This window comes from Chelonia mydas, chromosome 1 (genome assembly GCF_015237465.2).
Source record: "Chelonia mydas isolate rCheMyd1 chromosome 1, rCheMyd1.pri.v2, whole genome shotgun sequence".
In the NCBI taxonomy this organism is placed as follows: Eukaryota; Metazoa; Chordata; order Testudines; family Cheloniidae; genus Chelonia; species Chelonia mydas.
In genome coordinates, this window is record NC_057849.1 from 168992566 (window position 1) to 169011243 (window position 18678).

Genomic DNA, 18678 nt, shown 5'->3' on the forward strand with positions numbered 1-18678 from the left:
TACGTATGTCATAATGGACAGGAGGCAGCCTTGTTCGGGGCTGCATTCTTGACAGCATTTTTTGGTGCTTTCAAGATCAGTGAGCTAGTACCTGGATCCGGTAGGGACTCAACCGGAATGGCTTTGCAACTGTGGGATATACAATGGCATGAGCATTCAAAAATGTAGCACTTGCGATGGTCAAAGACAGATCAACTCAGCTGGGGTGAATCTGTGATCTTCCAGCAGGGTGGTGAGCCTGGATCTGCCCAGTTCAGGCTTTGAAGGCCTACAGGGTTATAAGGCCAAAGGGGGAAGGCCCCTTTTTATGCATGGTGAGGGGAGTCCCCTCACAGCATATCAATTTGTTACTGTGTTGAGATGGGGGCTAATGAGGATGGGGCTGCCAGCCCATGAATTGGGATCCCCCTCATTCAGAATCAGGGCAGCAATGGCAGCAGCACAGCTAGGTATGGGAGCAGAGACAACCCAGGCAATTGGGCGTTGGCATTCAGTTGCGTACCGAACGTATGTCAGACCTCAGGCGGCAAGTCAGCATTAGTTTGTCGTAATCTCATTACAAATATTGGACGACCAGTCATGAAGATGGTGATGTGGATCTGTGGGCATAGTATTGTCTTTTGGGCCCATAGGCACGTGTTCAGGTTGCCCAAGGGTTTGCAGCTGGGCTTCAGTGATGAGGCGATACTCAGCTGGCATGCAAGGAAGAGCATGTTATGGGATCAACTAATACCAATGCTATATTCTGTGCGGGCCAGTCAGTGGCCCTCCAGACATAATTGTGGTGCATCTTGGGGAAAACGATTTGGGAATGCTTAAAGAGGTGGAACTAATGCTCAGAACAAGAAGGGACTTGGGGCTGATCCTTGAACTTTTTCCAGGAGTTAACATGATTTGGTCAGACATCCTTCAGTGCAGGGTCTGGCGGGGGAGCCATGAGCCCCACAGTGTGAACAAGGCAAGGAGATATGTGAACAGAGAGGTGGCCAAACTCCTTGGGACCATAGGAGGGACAGTAATTTCACATCCTGGTATAGTATATGGGGCAGCAGCATTGTTTTGGAAGCATGGGGTTCACCTGTCTGACTTAGATGCTGTCCTGTTTTTAACTGATATAAAAGATGGCATTAGGAGATGTCTGGGAACCCGACTGGGTATGGGGAGGAGGCAGCCATGCTAATTGCTGGTGCCTCCTTGTGGCAGATGTCCAGTCCTCCATAGGAAAGGTATACAGTGACCGGATAAATGGCTTGGAAAAGGACTTAAAAAGAGGTGTTCATTAAAGGAATGAATGGGGGGGCAGTTGGGAACTCCTATGATTGGTACGGCAGCCAACCCCCCATCCTTATAGCCCACCTTAACCCTCCTACGAGGCAGGGGTGGATGGTAAGGTCCTGGCAATGGATTTGCTGGAGGGACAAGGAGAGAAAAAGAAGGGGAGCTGGTAAAAGCCCCCCCGGGGAATTATGGAATAAACATGGGGTTACCTGCACTGTTACCTGCCTGGTAGTCCCAGACATCTAATAATAAAGTTGCGGCCTGATTTAACCCATGTCAAATGTCTCCTGTCCTTCTTTCGGCATAGCAAGACAATGGTTTCTTGTTTCACTTCAGTGCTCAAAATCAGGAAAAAATAGGATGGAATGGGATGCCGTCACTTCCTGCAAAGAAGCCATGTGTTTTTCTTCTTGTTTCGACCCCTACACATTCTTATTTGTTTTCAGTAAGAAATGGTGGCATGACCACCTGCTACTTAACCCTAACTGAAGTGTGCTTCAATTTACATAAACAGTGTAATAGAGGGGGTGCCTCCATACCTTTTATATCATGACCTTTTTTAACACTACTCTTTATTTAGCCAAATTTATTAATAAGTGGTAGAACCTACTTAGTTAAAGATATTGGGAAGATCATAAACGAAACTGAAACATCTTTGAAAAGGAGTTGATCTGCGTGGCAAAGAGGAGTGAATTGTTTAAACCTGCTAGATTTGAGAAGAAATACTACAAATCAGACATCCACCCAATAGAATCATATAATTACCTGTTAAAGAGCTGATACATTTACTATGATATATGAAAGTCCTTCCTCATTGCAATCTATCTGTGGATCAGAATATCTAAACTAAACTTTAAATGTGTAGAAAAGGTAGAAAATGCACAATGGCAAGACAACTTCCAATGGTAGTTCTGTTAACCTAGAGAACAATTAAGCTGATTTAAGTTGCATTAGCACATTAGGATGCCCTTACATGTGTATAACACTACAAATAAACACAACCATAAAAGGCTAATTATTTTGTTTCAGAATATTCTTTAATCACATACTGTGGAATCTAATACCAGCTCTCTCTTATGTATTATATTATCTTATTAAACTTTTTAGATTTGAAAACAAAACAAACATTTTACTTACCATATAATAAAACAAAATCTCAGAAAGTTTTCTGACTTTTCAGTCACATATTTAGTATAGTAATCTGGCATTAAAAACGAGGTGAAAAGGAGTAACAATAACTACTATAAATTTCAAATATACAAACGTTTTTCTTCAGCTGTGTAATAAGCAATCTATTTTAAAACAAAGTATTGACATTTTCCATGAAACCTCTTCTCAACATTCAAAACACATAATATAGATCAAAACATTCCCCAGTGATTAATGGAATACTTACACTTCTGTATTTCACGATATATTCCAATATGGGGGATCCTCCATCATCCTGTTTAGTTATACTAAGTTTAAAGCTCTTTCCACTGCCTGGCTGTCCGTGAATTGATGGAGGACTTGGCTCACCTGAGTATTGGGGTGGTGGGGGCGGGGAGGAGGGAAGAGAAGAAGAGAAATTCAATATTTCTATTTTATATGTATTTATATTATATTTCTACTGTTTGTTTAATTAATATTATTAATCAAAACCTTCATAATCAAACAGGATGTTTTCAAAGTTTCTGTAACATACTTAATGATACTTAATGATCATCCTGGCATCAGTGCTGTCACGTTTGTTACAAAACATATAAAAGACTTGTACACTAAAAATAAAAGGGATTTAGAATAAAAATAGTCTAAGTCTCTGTGATTTGATATTTCTTATCCTTTCAAATTTAACTTGTTTAAGAAATGACTCCTTATGCAGACACTAATTTAGAGAAGCAGCTAGTTAATTTTAAGCACATAAGTAATCCCATGCTATTCAGCAAATCGTTATACACATCCTTAACTTAAAGCATGTGCTTAAGTCCCATTGGTGGAATCTAAATCATTATTAATGGACAATAAACTGTCATAAACAGCAGCAATAAACTGTCCCAAAGCAAACCCGAGGCTCTTTTAGATTATAGAATACTATCATTTTATTAAGAATGAATTTGAAGAAAAGCATTTTGTAAGATCTTGAAATGTATGAAATTTTACTTCAAACACGCTCTATTTTTATAATAAACCCACCCTTTGATGTTGACCCTGTTGTTTCTTACAAGTAGGTTCTATTATAATAGGAACATTTGTGCTGAAATTTTGATCAGAGTACGTTTTAAACCAGAGCATAAATACAGGACGCAAGAGTACTGCCATTGTTAAAAGGAGAGAGCTGTGTTTTGGTCTGCTGGAGCTCAGGTGCATGTTCCATCATATCTTTACTCTAAGTATCTGATCCCTTCCAGGAAAAAACAGGGCACTGCCATATAGAAGAAACTTACTCCTAGAATGCTTCAGAGGGCAAGATTCTTGTATATTTCACTACTAAACCTGTTTAAAGTTTTGCCTGAAAGCTGTTTTTCAAATTATTTTTGTTTTTTAAAGTAATCTTTTTTTTCTTTCAAATTGTTCTGAGATTTTTTCAACCAAGAAAAGGAAAAAAAAAACTGTTTTCTAAAACTGAACATTTTTAGTCAAAATATTTTTTTAACTTTTGGTTTTTCAGTGAAAATTTGAAAAACAAATCACAGGAAATTTGGGGGAAATATTTTCTTTCAAAATTTCTCCTCAAAAAACTATTAGCATTTATTAACTACCTCTATTCAATACCTTTTCTTCACCACAAAATGAAGCAGGTTGGCTGAGCAAAAGGGTGGGATGATAGTGCAATTGTGAATGTAAAAATAAAAAATGTGTCTTAGGCCTGTTTTTCTCAGGTCATCAAGAAGAGAGGCTAAATGTGCTGCAGCTTTCTTGAGAGACCTGCTGTGAAAAAAACTGGAGACACTGAATGTAGTTTAATTAGGCTGTAACTTTATTCCTAAATGTCTGGGAGTATCCAACTGTACAGTGCAGGTAATTCCATAATTATTTACATATACCCAGAGGGCTTCTGGCAGCTCTTCCTCTTACTCATCCTGGTTCCCAGCCAACTTGCTGCTGCAAACTCACCACACTTCCTTGGATGAAGAGTAAGGGGTCTAAAATAGGAGGGGGGTTGACTCCCGATATACCAATCATAGGAGCCCAGGACCACCCCCCCTGTTTTTGCTCCTTTAAAGAATACCTCCTCTAAATTATTTTCCAATTCATTCTGTCTGAGCACCATATCCATTCCCTATGGAATTTGTGATGAGACATATTCCCCACACTGGCCCTGAGAGGGCTGAATTAGTCCAAGTGGGCCCAATCAATCAATTAGGATGCAAATGGGGGAGACTTAAGCTGGAGGAAGCTAATTAGAAGAACGCTCACCTATGAGGCAACAGGTGGGGCTTCTACAAAGCCACGAGGTTAGCAACAATGTGGAAGGCATCAAGTAGGAAGCCTGCAGTCCTCCTCCCTGAGATAAGGGAGAAGGAAGGGAAGAAGAGGCCAGAGGTGAGAGCAGTAAGATGGTGGAGCTACACACCTTAACTGTTCACTACAGGGCCCTAGACTGGAAACCAGAGTAGAGGGTGGGCCTGGGTTCCCCTACCAACCACTGCAGAGTGATACTGGCAGTGATCAGAAAGACTGCCTGAGTCACTGTGGGAATGACAGGGTCAGAACAGCAGGCATGAGGACTGCCTGATGCCATGTGGACAGAAGAGACTTTTAAAGGGTTCCCAGAAAGGGAACCCGATTAATGACCTGGCCAGAGGGCTGAATCACAAAAGAAGCAGCAGCAGCTCCTCGAGTGAGAGAGGAGCTGCAGACCAAGATAAAGTGACAGAGAGATAGGGTGCAACTACAGGAAGGGGCTTCTACCTCACATTGCTAATCCCCAGAGTGGCCAGGAGGAGGTGCCATCCAGCAATGAGTAGAGTACCCTGTCACAGAATTCCTGCAATGGATATCTCCCCAGCTTACACAATGAGTTGTGACTTCATAGCCTAACCCCCTTTTGTTTTTTGCCCCCACTAAGCCTCCAACCTGCTGTGGGCTTGTGAAAAACCCATTTCATCTTGGTGAGGGCAAAATTCCTTCCCAGACCTCCAAGAAAGGAGCAACTAGTGTAATGGTCACACAGCAGGTCCTGAAGAAACCTGGTATTTTAACTACTGCCACAGGTGGAAGCTGTTCAGCCTGGTCCAGGTAAAAAGGGGACCTTTTGCTGCTGAGATGTGGGCATAAATAGTTCCCCTTTCTTCCAGTTATCTGGAGGGGGCATGGGTCTGTGTCCCCACATTGACCTGTAATTGAGCTGCCTGACTCCCAAGCAGGTAGCTCTCTAGTCCTTAAAGGGGCAACACACCTTCTCTGACAAGCCAGACAAAGGGCCCCAATACTTAATGTGTGGTAAGGTCATATCAAGAGGCCAGGTTTTTTTTGTTTTTTTTTTTAAGTAATTTAAAGGCAGGCTATAGTTCAGGTCACTCAACTTAGACGGTGCTTCTCTTTAAAGATAGTGTTAGAGCAAAGTAATAAAATGGGGAACTGTATTTGTAAAATAATTATTATTCTGAATATGTAGATAACTGATGTAAAAAACTTATTAAACATTAAGCATATGAACCTTCCCTGGGATAGTGAGGTAGGTACAGTAGTATTTTTTAAGAGAAACAGAAATATGAACATGATGGGACAACAGAAAAAGGAGTCAAAAATGGTTATGTTAGATTATTCAGTTCTTGCTCTTTAGTACCACATATTTAAATTTGAATTCAGTTGTTTAATACTCTTTGTTATTCTAATATATTGTACCAAACAAAAACTTCATTTACTTCGATGTAGAAATGAATGCACTGATAATTAGTCATACTTGCTGTGAACTGTTGCACTGTATAACTGAACCACACAACCCTGAATTTGAAAAGCTTTCTATGAAACTGCTACCAAAACCAATGCTGACTTCACCAGCAGTGAAAAGACAAATGGGTTCTAACTACATATATCAAAGTACTAACAAATCTATTTAACTTTTCCCCCATAGCCTTGCAAACAAAAGTGCACCCATCACTGTGGCATCAGAGTGCATTTAACATACCTTAAATTACATGGATTAATATTTCCAGACTAAAGGCCTGATCCAAACCCCACTGAGATCAATGAAAATCTTTCCAATTTTATCAAGGAGTTTTGGACCAGGCCCCACGTAATTATAAACAGTTAATATAAAAGCTGCTGCTATTCAGAATTACTTTAACTTTACAATTATTTTGAAATGTTTGTGAGTTTGCAAACCATACATGATTTTATGTATCCTAGGTGTTGTAACCCCATGACAGGTTGTGATAACTTTACTTGGTGTGAATGGGCATGGCAAAAATTGGCCTAATGGCAACAGTATATGCCTTTTGCTATAACTATTTGTCAAAGGAACAAACACTATACATGGCCATCTGTCACTGGATAGCTTCTAAAGCCCAGTCTGCCCGTGACTACTTTATGAAGTACCTCCCTGGGGGTAATTGAGAGTTGGCTGATTAGTAAACAAACAATTGGACCTGATAAAGGTTATCCAAGCTCAGCCAGAGCGGACTCCAACGGGAGACAGGAGACTCCTGTGGAGGGGAACCCCAAGGGAAGCCTGAGCCAGAGGAGTGAATGGGGAGCTAAGAAGGAGAGCTCTCTGGGGAACCTACCAACACAGGCAGCCGGTAAGAGACGCTCCTGGAGAGGGGAGCCTCCTAGATGGAGGGCTGCAGCCACAAGGCCTTCAAGAGGACCTGGTCTCAGCCAGCAGTCCCACAGACACAAGCCAGAATACCGGCCCAGCAAGGATCACCTGCTGTCTCTGGAGAAGAGTTGCAGTGGCAGACCTCTCCAGATTCCAGAGGACATATTTCAGTATGGGTAAGAGACCTAACACTAGGGGCAGAGACTGGAATTCAGAGAACCCTGAGGAAGAGCCTGGATGGAGGTGAACACTGAATTCAGCAGTAGGACATGGACTAAGCATGACCTAGCGTGACCAAATTGATCCTGTATTCACACCCTACACACTACTGTAATAATCTTTGCACAAAGTACGCCTTGTAAAGTATCATTTGAAAACTCATAATTCACTGGTCAATAATATTGTGATGAAATGTGTATGGCATCATTTTATGAATTCCCCCCGAATCACATTGGTGGAGCATGTTCAAACTCACGTAGCAGGTCTTAAATAAAGGGATGTGTTTATCTGAAATTTACATATAAACTATAAATAAAGTCCTCAGACAATGAAATGGGGAAGGCAGGGGACAAAGGAGATCTGAATTTCAGTGAACATGGGCAAGGGATAATTTGCTGGGAGAAATGTCTACTGAAATGGCCACATTCTATTCTCATTAAAGTCAGAGGTACAGCATGGGTATAAATGAGAACAGAATTTAGGCTCATATGCTTTAACATTATGTTCTCCAGGATAAAACATTTAAGAGACTTTTTTCTAATATTCTGATAAATATAAATAACTAGAGAAATTTTCCAATATAGGGTTATCAAAATGACCTGAAAATGTGATTTCTGGGATCATCATAATCTGGGGCAGGGATCGGCAATTTTGGCATGCAGCCTGCCAGGCAACCTTTGGCACGTGGCCCTGGTGGGCCGGGCTGGTTTGTTTACCTGCCGCATCCATAGGTTTGGCCAATCACAGTTCCCACTGGCCGCAGTTTGCCGCTCCAGGCCAATGGGGGCTGCAGGAAGCGGCTTGGGCCGAGGGATGTGCTGGCCGCCGCTTCCCACTGCCCCCATTGGCCTGGGACAGTGAACCGCAGCCAGTGGGAGCTGCGATCGGCCGAACCTGTGGATGCAGCAGGTAAACAAACTGGCCCGACCCACCAGGGGGCTTACCCTGCCTTACCCTGGTGGGCTGCATGCCAAAGGTTGCCGATCCCTGATCTAGGGGAATGTGGTATTGTAAACTGCGCATTTTACTCATAGTGAATCATTTTTGAAATTATGAGCTGAACTAGAGGTAAAATAGGCTTACAAGAGTACAAATAAACTAACTTTTCATTTAAAAACAAAGGCATTACTCACGAACAGGTAAAGTCTGAAAGATCTCAATTTTGCTATACTCTCCTTGTCCTTTTCCATTTACAGCCGCAACCTTGATTTCATATGTTGTGTTCGGTTCCAGATTGCTAAGAACAACCATTGCTAAAAGGAAAGGAAAGGAAGCGGTGAAACAAAAACTGACAAAATGATTAAGACAATAACATTTCCAAGGCCATTTTGTAATTCATTGGCTTTGAAATTAGGAGTCTAATTTTACAATGTTTTATTTACAAAAGTGAAAAATAGTCATCTGGTTCAATGCTAATAGTTCCAAATGGTTTTGTTACTACACAATTTTTGCTGCAATTAAATAAGTTATGCCATCTGCGGACATTAGTGTAGGATTTACAGAAGTCAGGTGCAAATATAAAGAGCTTGGTAGTGCTTCACATTTCTATGAGATGCCGGGCCTGATTCCCCAGTAAGACTGGGACAACTCCATTGACAAACAGTTGCCCTAGACACCATTGGATGATGCCCCCACTGAAGGGACACACAGGCTATGTCTACACTAGAATAAAAGACCCCGGCATGGCCGTGGTTGGCCCACATCAGCTGACTCAGGCTTGTGCTGCAAAGCTAAAAATGGCTGTGTAGACACTTGGGCTGGATACTGGGATCTGGGACCCTCCCCCATTGTGGTGTCCCAGAGGTTGGCCTCCATCCTAAATGTCTACACAGCTATTTTACAACCCTGACATGAGCCCTGTGAGTCAACTGACCCATGTCAGCCGCAGGTGTTTAATTGCTGTGTAGACATACCGTCAGGTGGCATGGGGCTGCTTCAGTGGTTATTCTGACATCCTCCCACTCCTGGCCACCTGTATGGAAGATGCAGATCTGGAAAAGAGGTCATGGGTTCCCTTACTTCCAACTGAAAACTGGCTGCTGTAGCACCTTCCTTGGGACCATTATCAGCTGCTGTAAATTGAGCGGGACAAATAAGAAAGTGAATGACAAACACTTGGAATGGGTTTAAACTACAGGCTGCCAGTTTATTAATTATACCTTAGGGAGGGGACTACCCTGCTCACCCCTAGCTCCAACATAACAGGGAGTTATTTGATTAAAGCTAGTTACAGGGCTTCAGCCACAAACCAAACAACAAGTTGGGGTGAAACCTCTCACCACCATCCCACATAATGAGGAGGATGGAGAAACAGAGGCCACAAAGCTGTGGGGGGAACTTCATTCTGCAAAGACTTCAGACCTCCTCCCCACATGTGCAAGATCCAGCAATGAAATCCAAGGTCCCATTTACCTCTGAGAGCTGTCCCGTTTAGCCTGTACCCACACTGCACACCAGCTACAAGTTGCAACAAGTCAGTAGTCTTAACAACACTGTATGAACTTTGAATCCTATTGTTCCCAATCTAACTGTGCCTCCAGGAGGCTGCAAGAAGGGCAAAACAACCCACCAAACCACATGGCAATTTGGTCCTAGGAGAAAAATTCCTTCCTGATTCCTAAAAATGAGTGATCAATCAGGCCACAGCATCACACGCGGTACACCCTCTAACCTACAATTGGGGGAGGGGAGGGAGGAGGGCAGGGAATGAACTGGAGAGTAAGAGGCTTTTGAAAAGCCTGAGATAATTTAAAGAGGCAAAGGGGGGAGGCACATGGCAGCCAGTCACCTGACCCCATTCCCATTGCCCAGCCAATGGCTAGGCAAAGCACCAAAGTTGGGTGGGGAGATAGCACCCCCCTTCCTGTGATGCATGTGTTTTGGGCTTCCCTCATTGCCTGCTGTCCACACCAGGTCCTCCCCGACTCAGGGTATTAGATAAGTTTTTCAGACACGTCTCTATCCATCACCAGCTCCCTCACAATGTAAGCTGAAGCATGCTCTCCTAAGACAGAGCACAGTGTCCACCCTTGCCCTTTGAATGTAAATTATCCATTTGCCATGCTGTGGAAATTCCACTTTGTTTTACTAACAAACCTCTAAAGAGAGAAGATTCTTGTCAAGAGCAAAAGAAATTTTCTAAGTCCTAATATCAAGAATTTGAAAGTTAACTGATCCCATCTGTAGATCCTTGAAGAGAGGTCTATGGAATGCCTACAAGCCAAGGCAATCAGGGACATTCTCAACAAATGATTCAGAAAAGAAGGTTGGCACCTTAACCTTAGATACATAAATATGTCACCTAATATCTTCAGCCAGCTGTTGAAGAGCACTTAAAAGAGCAAGAGCTGATTACCCAAGACGTGCATCAGTAAGTGCCATGTATTAGAAGGGAAAATCAAACCCTAGCCTGAGTATTCCATGCAAACCAAGCTTGACTCTAGAACTGTAGCTGTACTTCAGGATGAAATTATAAGCACATGCTTAGAACAGTAAAAAAGTTGCATGAAATGAACTATACTCCTAATAATACAAACATACAGACAAGGTATAGCAAATCAGCAATATAATCTACAAAAGAGTTGGATTTCAGATTCTCTCTGGAAACACAGTACAGTATATTATGAAAAGACTTGGCATGATCAATGCAAATGTTATTGATGTCACATATGTGCCTTGAGACCTGAACACAACAGGAATCCACAGAACATGATTTCCCTGCTCCTACATAGAAGGGGTACTCAGTTGCCCTGACAATAAAGTTCCCTGTTCCCTCCCAGGGTTCAGATCCACATGGGGAAAAAGGATGGAGATTTGATGTGCTGCAAGAGAAGCACATCAACCCTCACCTGCCCTGTAGAGCTAGGGCTGTATTCTCTTTATTGTGCAGTCACCTTTGAGGGGCAGCCACAAGTCTTTGGTAGTGCAACTCCATTGGAGTCACTGTGCCAGGGAGCCTTTTTCTTTCTTTCTTTTTTTTTTTTTTTGCAATGGTGAAGTATTTCAATGGTTGATTTAGTATCATTTTTAAAGTTTTATTTATACTGAACACATATTGTTTCTGTTATTACTTTTGTTATTTTATTGACTCCATATTTATTATCCTGTCTATTTTGGATGCCTCTTGTTTTCTGTAGTAGATAGAAGCCCCGTTACAAGTGGAGCTAAATGAGTTTAATGAGTTTTGGAAAACAGGAATTTACACATTTCACACTTTATTATGAGCATATTATACGAATTAGTCATTGACACATGGTGATCATTTTCTCACAAACAAAGCTGCAGAGTTACGTCTGACAGCATTCCTTAGTTTTGTCATTCTTTCATATTTTTTTAAGAAATAAACTAAATTATTAGCAATTACCTATTGAAAAATAAAGACATTGGATGAGAATATTCATATTTTCAGAACAAGTGTAATTTTACAATATATAGCATTCAACAATAGCAAGATGAAATGAAAAGAGTAGAATAAGCAGCAGCACTGTTTGATGTGCCTTTGAGCCATGACTGCTTTCCACATCTGAATAATGGCATTCAGAATAAACCTTCGGGCAAACAAAAAATTAGTGGCACGGCAAATGTTTTTAAAATTTAAACAGCATTAAAATGTAGCTATGAGTCTGCCCTTTATAAAATCCTAACGTGTTAATAACCCCATAAAATCCAAACGCCCAAGCCTGCAAATACTTACACACATGATTGAGTCTATGGGACTACTGAAACGAGCAAAACTATTCATGTCTTCAGTGCTTAAAGGACCACGGCCTACATTTGAATCTCCTACATATCACTGTACATTAGATACCTTGATCTGAAAAACAGCTTTATGAAAACAATATGCTTGAAATCTGACAGCATAATCTGGCCCCAAGCCTTGGCATCGATGGAAAGTTCTACCAAAAAATCTGAGGGTATGGTGTAGCCCTTGACTGTTTTATGATTGTATTCTTAGAAAAAAGGAAGAAATTAGCACAAACCATAATATTTTGTAGAACCGCTTACTTTCGTCAAGCAGAAAACAAGCACTAGAGTAATAGGCAGGTGGTGGTAACTACAGGAACTATCCAACTACTGAAGGGTAGAATGTCCAGGGCTTAATAGGATCTCAAAGAAATAATGGACTTTCCATTGCCAGATAATGCAGTTTATTACTTTGTAATGAAACAATGGGGATGGGAGAGCATTATTAAATACAGTAATTATCAAGAATGTACAATGTATGCACCCATTGCAGTGGAATCTGAGTACAATAATGCCCAGTTCCTCTCTCTCCAACTTCAAATTGATCTCGTTCTCTCCTTAAACAGGGTTTATAGTCTCCAACGGCAAGTCCTAGATGACTGTGAATGACTCAGGATTTTTATCAATGGTCACCTGGGCAAACTTTCACAGGCATCAGTATAGTGCTAAGGTTTACATTTGCAAAGCATCTCCACAAACTAAAATAAACTCAGAAGAAGTTTTACTAATGTGTGCACCATTTACTATATACATGCATGATACTGTTGGCAACAGGATCATGTCCCGAAGAGCAGCAGTAATTTAGGGCCATCTTCTGCCATCCTTACTTACATTCTATTCTATTCTATTGAAGGTTCATATGTTGCCCACCTCCCTATAGCCACTGAGCATTATCCACAAGTGCTCTAAGTGATGTGATTAGCGTTTGTCATATATGACTCGCAAATAGTGGGATGCATTAAATAGCATCTTACTCTGCTCCGCTGGCAGACTCATTCACTTTGGTGGGATTACTAACAGAGTAATTGCTCAACATGGGTAGGCCTTATTCATGTCAAGTCATACATGTTGAGCAATTACTCTGCTGGGGGAAGAAGAGCTTCTCAGGTTTTGAAGGCATTATTGGACCTATAAATATGGTACAGACACCCTAAACTGCCGAGGCCTTGTTATTCCCACTGGTAAGGAGTTAGCTATTGGTGTGCAAGTCATATGGTGCCAGCCAATAACTCTGAAGGATTAGAAAGGCCTTGTGCAAGAGGAGTGTGACCCAAAATGGTAGGAGAAAAGCTACAAGGGACGTAACACTTAAAATAGAGAAAGCAAGAAAGGAAAAGGAAAAAAATCAGTCTCTGCGTGTAAAAGTCAAACAATATTTCAGCTGCAGTCCATAAATGTTTCAGCTTGAGAAGTCTCGTTCATTATCACAGGATTTTAATGGCTATGAAGCAGAATAGTGCATTTATATAAAGTGCAAAGAGTGCTACTGCAAGGTTAGCAGTGAAACAAATGGTGTCATAAATCTAACCACATTTTTAAAAAAGATTTTCTGGTACCAAGATTAGGTTGTTTATATTGCTTGGTTATCATAATAGGATATGAGAATGGAATTATTTAGGTTTTATAGTCATATTAAATTGACACCCACCCTCCCCCCCACAAGACTGCATAGCATAAGGACTCCCTTGTGATTGCCACAGATAACATAAATCATCACCCAACAAAGGAAAGCTAGGGTACAAATAATACAGTTATAGTACATTTAATCCCACAGTAGATACTTTTATGAGGACAGTTAATAGAAATATTATATACATTAATACACTGAGAAGATTGTGGAGTTAGCTGTTGCACAGAACAGCTCTCTTCTGGTCTCTGTTTCTAATTCACTGAAGAAGTAAATAGCATAAAAAATCCTAGACAAAAGTTGAATAACTGCTATGTGAAATTAATCTTCTGTTTTGATAACTTCCAGAATCAAGTGGAACCTACCGCTAGCTACAAAACCAGAGTCAGACCATGCTCTCAGATGCATATCTTAGAAGGTGGGAGCACTGCAGAATTTCTATTAAATGGGAGAAATTTCTGTCACAAAGAGGATGATTGATCCTAGGACACATCATCTCTCCTATCTCCAGGTATGATTCTCCATTATGTTGCACCTTGTAGTAAGCAAGCATAAGAGAACTACACCAGTGCCAGCATGTGGAAAGTTCTCATTTAGTAGTGTTTTACAGTCTGTTTGCCCTCACCTGGTAAGTGACTACATATGGTGCAAGGCAATAGGGAAACAGGACTACTGACTTCTGACAAAATTGCTTTTCTCAAGCTCCACAGTGTTGGGCAGGAAGAAGGGAAGGCTTCCCTCCACTGCATCATCTCCCTTGAAACCTGTGTTTCTTTCTTTGTAAGATTATGCCGACCCACATAATCGTAAACTGGTTCTATGCTGTGAAGCCCCCTGAGGGTGAGAGATCTAGGGAAGCAACTGGAGAAGAAAAGGGAGTAAACTATGCCAACATTAAGAATGGATCTGGGAGGATAGTGTTGAAATACTGGCAATCTGTACAAATGTCCCTGCCTTCTGTTGATGTCAGGAGATTTGAGGAATTTCTCTGCAATCCTTGGAATATTATGGGTTTGGAGAATTATGTCCCCTGTCTGATCTATGTGTGTATATGTGAGGGAAAGTCTTAAACCCCCTCTCTATACCAATGATCCACAGAAGTTCTAACAAATTAGCCCTCAGAAGATTGATCTTCTGATCTAGGCCACAGAAGTTTTGCAAAACAGAGAGAGGGGATGTATTCTGATTGGAAATAAATTAGAAAGAAAAGAAATTTAGGGATTTTGCTTCATAGTAGGAATTGTGTTGATTCGTATTCAGAAACAGTCTCATTGTCCCAATTCCATCTGTCTGCCTTACCCAAATAACAACTAATTTCACTAATGATGATTCAAGCATCTGGCTGTAAATGTCAGAATTTGACTAAGACTATGTGCTGCACTTTAATAAGGAAAATATTTCAAGCTGCGTACTAGATTGGTAGAAAAAACATAACTAAGGGTCCAGTCCTTATTCCATTGAAATCAATGGCACAACTCCCATTCACTTTCATGGAAACAGGTTTGGACCTTATGTTGTCTCTGTTTAATAAAAATTCAAAACTAAATGCAGACCTGATAAAAATCAGTGAGATAATGGCTCTGTCCGAAAGTTGCACCAATCTGTAGACTATAATGTAAAATTATTACAGTGTTGAAATAAAAAAAAGTGACAGCTTAATTACCTGTGAATCAAATATACTGTTACATGGATCATTTCATTTTAAAATATAATTTTCTGTAACTGATTAAAAAACTGCGCTTGGCAAAAGCATATTAAATGTTTTGTACACAGTCACCAAAACACAATTACCCTTTAAATATTTTCTTTCTTCACATATTTAATTTTCATTATTATTAAGTAATTTGAGGATTCCAGGATGTCAGGTACACAAAATGAATCTAAAGAAACTGCAGGAACCTCATGCCTGAGGATAGCTCAGGGATCATCTTTGATACATCTTTTCATTGAATTAAATCTAATAAGAAATGCTAATAATACACAAGTGGAACAATTACTGTTATAATAATTTGAAGAGCCGGAAATTAAAGAAAATGAAGAACAATGTTAGGACCTGATCCAAAACAAAAAGAAGTCAGGATAAGTCTCTACATTGACTTTGACGGGCACTGGCTCAAACTCAATGTACACAATAGCTAATAATGTTTAATGAATATAAGTGGCTGGTTCTATAAATGCTGTACTCTAACTTGGATTTAAACTACAGTAATATGCTTTATTTAGAGAGGGTGCAATCTTTATTTAAAAGTCACAACACTGAATTCCTGAGACAGTAGATTTTTACTCAAGTCTAGTATTTATCTGTTTTCTCTATATACCATTCAAGGACACCACCCATATATTGTGACGCAAACAGATGGAATAGCCCAGATATCAATCCAGAATTATCAGGACTTCATAATGGAGTTGAAAACAGGGGTTCATTCCACAACTGCTAACTTTCATGCAGTAAATAAGCATCCTGACTTTCACAATAAGCCAAAAATCAAGCTAATCCCATTTTAAAACAAGTCCAAAACAAGCCAATCACTAAAAACCCCAAGACTCTATGTGACTAGATCCCCCCAGTGTGCAGTCTGGGACTGTGGTGGGCCCGCTGTGCACCCCGACTCTCTCCCCACCCTTGTCCCCACTTGTCCCCACTTGCCAGGAGCCGATCAAAAAGAAGCAGCAACAAGCTGCAACAAGCTACAAGCCAAACAAGCTACAAGCCAAAAAGCAACTCACAAGCCCAATTTCTGTTTTGTTTTTTTTTTAATGAGTTTGGCATGTCTGGTTCATTCAACAACTGAGTCAACATTAGTATCAAGAAAGCAATTGTGCTGTCCTTAAAACATTCTTTAGGATATAGTTTCTTATTAGCAAGGATTAGGTTTGCATGAGGAGACTTATTTATATTCATATTTTCATTTTCCATTTCATTTTGTTCAAAGAGCAACTTTCAACTACATTTACTCCAAATTATGGCTCAGCAAACAATTCAGTGAACCTGGAGACATAAACAGAACCATAATCTGAGAACAGAAACAAACCTATTTAGATGGATCTGTGTTATATGTGGTCAGTGAATTGTTCAGCTAGCCTGGATGAAATATCAAAAATACGTTCATGAGCTACATTTCAGATGATGTGTTGAAAAGACAATAAGAAGAAAAATGAGGAAACATACAATTGCACCAAAGGTTTATAGAATATAGACGAAAAATAAAAAGCTGCTAATGTTCCTTATTAGTGATGTCTCTTATTGTTATCAGGTCTTTTTTTTTTTTCAAATTGTTGCATCAAATAATAAAGGACAGTTAAATCAATTAATGGTATAGAACTTGATTCCGCCACCCTTACACTGAATAGTAGTTTACTTGGTGAACAGTCCTATAGACGTCAGCGGGATTATTTGTGTTGTCAGAGACTAACTCAGAGTAAACTTAGTAGAACCTGACTCTTAAATGGTGATTGTCAAGAATCATGTAACTGGGGCATCTGACTTTAGTTATCCAAGGACATTTAGATACATATTCCAGATTTAAACATTACACAAACATACTGAAATTTCCTTTCAGGCACTGCCTTTCATGTTGTGCAGTTTCCCGTTGCTTTCATCCTTAGTAAAATCTTTTTGGAGCACTGTTAAAATATTTCTTGCAAATAGGAAACAGTCCCTTCTAGGTGTTCACAGTTCACTGCTTCAGTTGTTTATTGGTGTAGGTTTTCTTAGCTATTGCTTTCTTCATATCACTGCACTTGATTTAAATCACTTGACTGTGATAACAGTAAGGAAAAACACATGAATAGAGCCAGCCAGCTTTCCCTGACCTGACTTGACTCTGTGTCTGAACATAGTAAGTAAATCTTGAGAGGGGCTCCCTCTTCTGCAGCTGCCATTCTCTATGCTGTGCTTCTGCTGCTGCCCACTCCCTTGCTGCCTCCCTGGACACCTAAGCCGGGGCGGGGGAGCGGGGGGAGGGGGAGGTCAGAATCTCTCATGTTGTTACTTAGCTGAGGGACAGAGGAGTGGTCTGAAGAGAGATGGGAACCAGCTGTCAGTTCTGAAGCTGAGCCATCTCTCCCTATGCCAGGGTAATGGGGGGGGGAGGGCAGAGAAGCACTGCACTCACCCCCCAGTGGAACACGTTCTGGCCCCATTCTCAGTCTTCTCTGTACTCTCACAGAACCTTAGGATGGCAACAGGACACAGATGGCCAGGGTTACTGCTGCTTCGTGGTAACTCAACAAGACTTCCACAGGGAAGAGAGGGACTAAGATATGCAAAAGGGTTGGAGTTTATATGTATGAACTCACTCCTTCCTTCTTCAGCTGCATGTGACCTGAGTATTGCAGAGCTCCTGAAGGCCCATTTCTGCACCATCCTAAAAATTCCAAATATCAATCACACTGGTGCAGAGCTCCAATGTGTAGAAATAAGGGTCTCTCAATTACCCTTAGGATTCTGGTCACAATCTTCTTTACATTGAGAAGGCTTGTAGATATCTGTGTGTTCTTGTCCTGATTGGGGGCAGGGGGAAATCTTATTCCAATGGGACCATTTGTGATGCTCCTATCTTTTAATCTTCATTTTATTATTATGCCATCAGGAGAACACAGCTTGCCAACGCTTTTAAAAGACATACAGATCTATGTCATAACACTACCTCCACCATGCTTAATAGCATGGACCCAATCACCCTTCTTTTAGGATTTTTCCATCCCTTCTCCATATGGAAACTTTTCCTACAGTGTAGAACATGTATATTGATATTTCATAAGACAATAAAACTTTGTTCCATAACTTTCACCATGTCCCACATCACTTTAGTAAATTTTAAATAAATTGCTTTGTACTTAGTGTTAGTTTCAGCAGGCTAGACTCACATTCAATTCCTTTCTCCTTATCACTTTCCTCACAGTTTTTGAACTGATGTCAGCAGTATTTTGCTCCTTAAGCAATTTTGCAACTTCTCAGGCTTTACACCCTTCTGATTTCTTCAACTATTTCTATTCTGTTCTTTCACACAATTCTGTAGCTCGGTAAGTCTCATAATTTGCTGGCTTGACAACACTCTTCCTATTT

The 18678-nt window shown here is 40.6% G+C and overlaps 1 protein-coding gene across 3 annotated transcripts in view; it reads right to left on the minus strand.

Annotated features, from left to right (window-relative positions):
- The window catches only part of NCAM2 (neural cell adhesion molecule 2), a 539492-nt gene that overhangs the window by 78121 nt on the left and 442693 nt on the right, over positions 1-18678 (minus strand). For all 3 annotated transcript variants that reach the window (XR_006287979.1, XM_037905715.2, XM_043538332.1), the window contains exons 13-14: positions 8374-8493; positions 2675-2796 (exon numbers count right to left, since the gene is read on the minus strand). Coding sequence is in view for 2 of the 3 variants with exons in the window: in XM_037905715.2 (XP_037761643.1) it covers positions 2675-2796; positions 8374-8493 (242 nt within the window). In the remaining variant the exon portion in view is untranslated. The remainder of the gene's footprint in view (positions 1-2674; positions 2797-8373; positions 8494-18678) is intronic.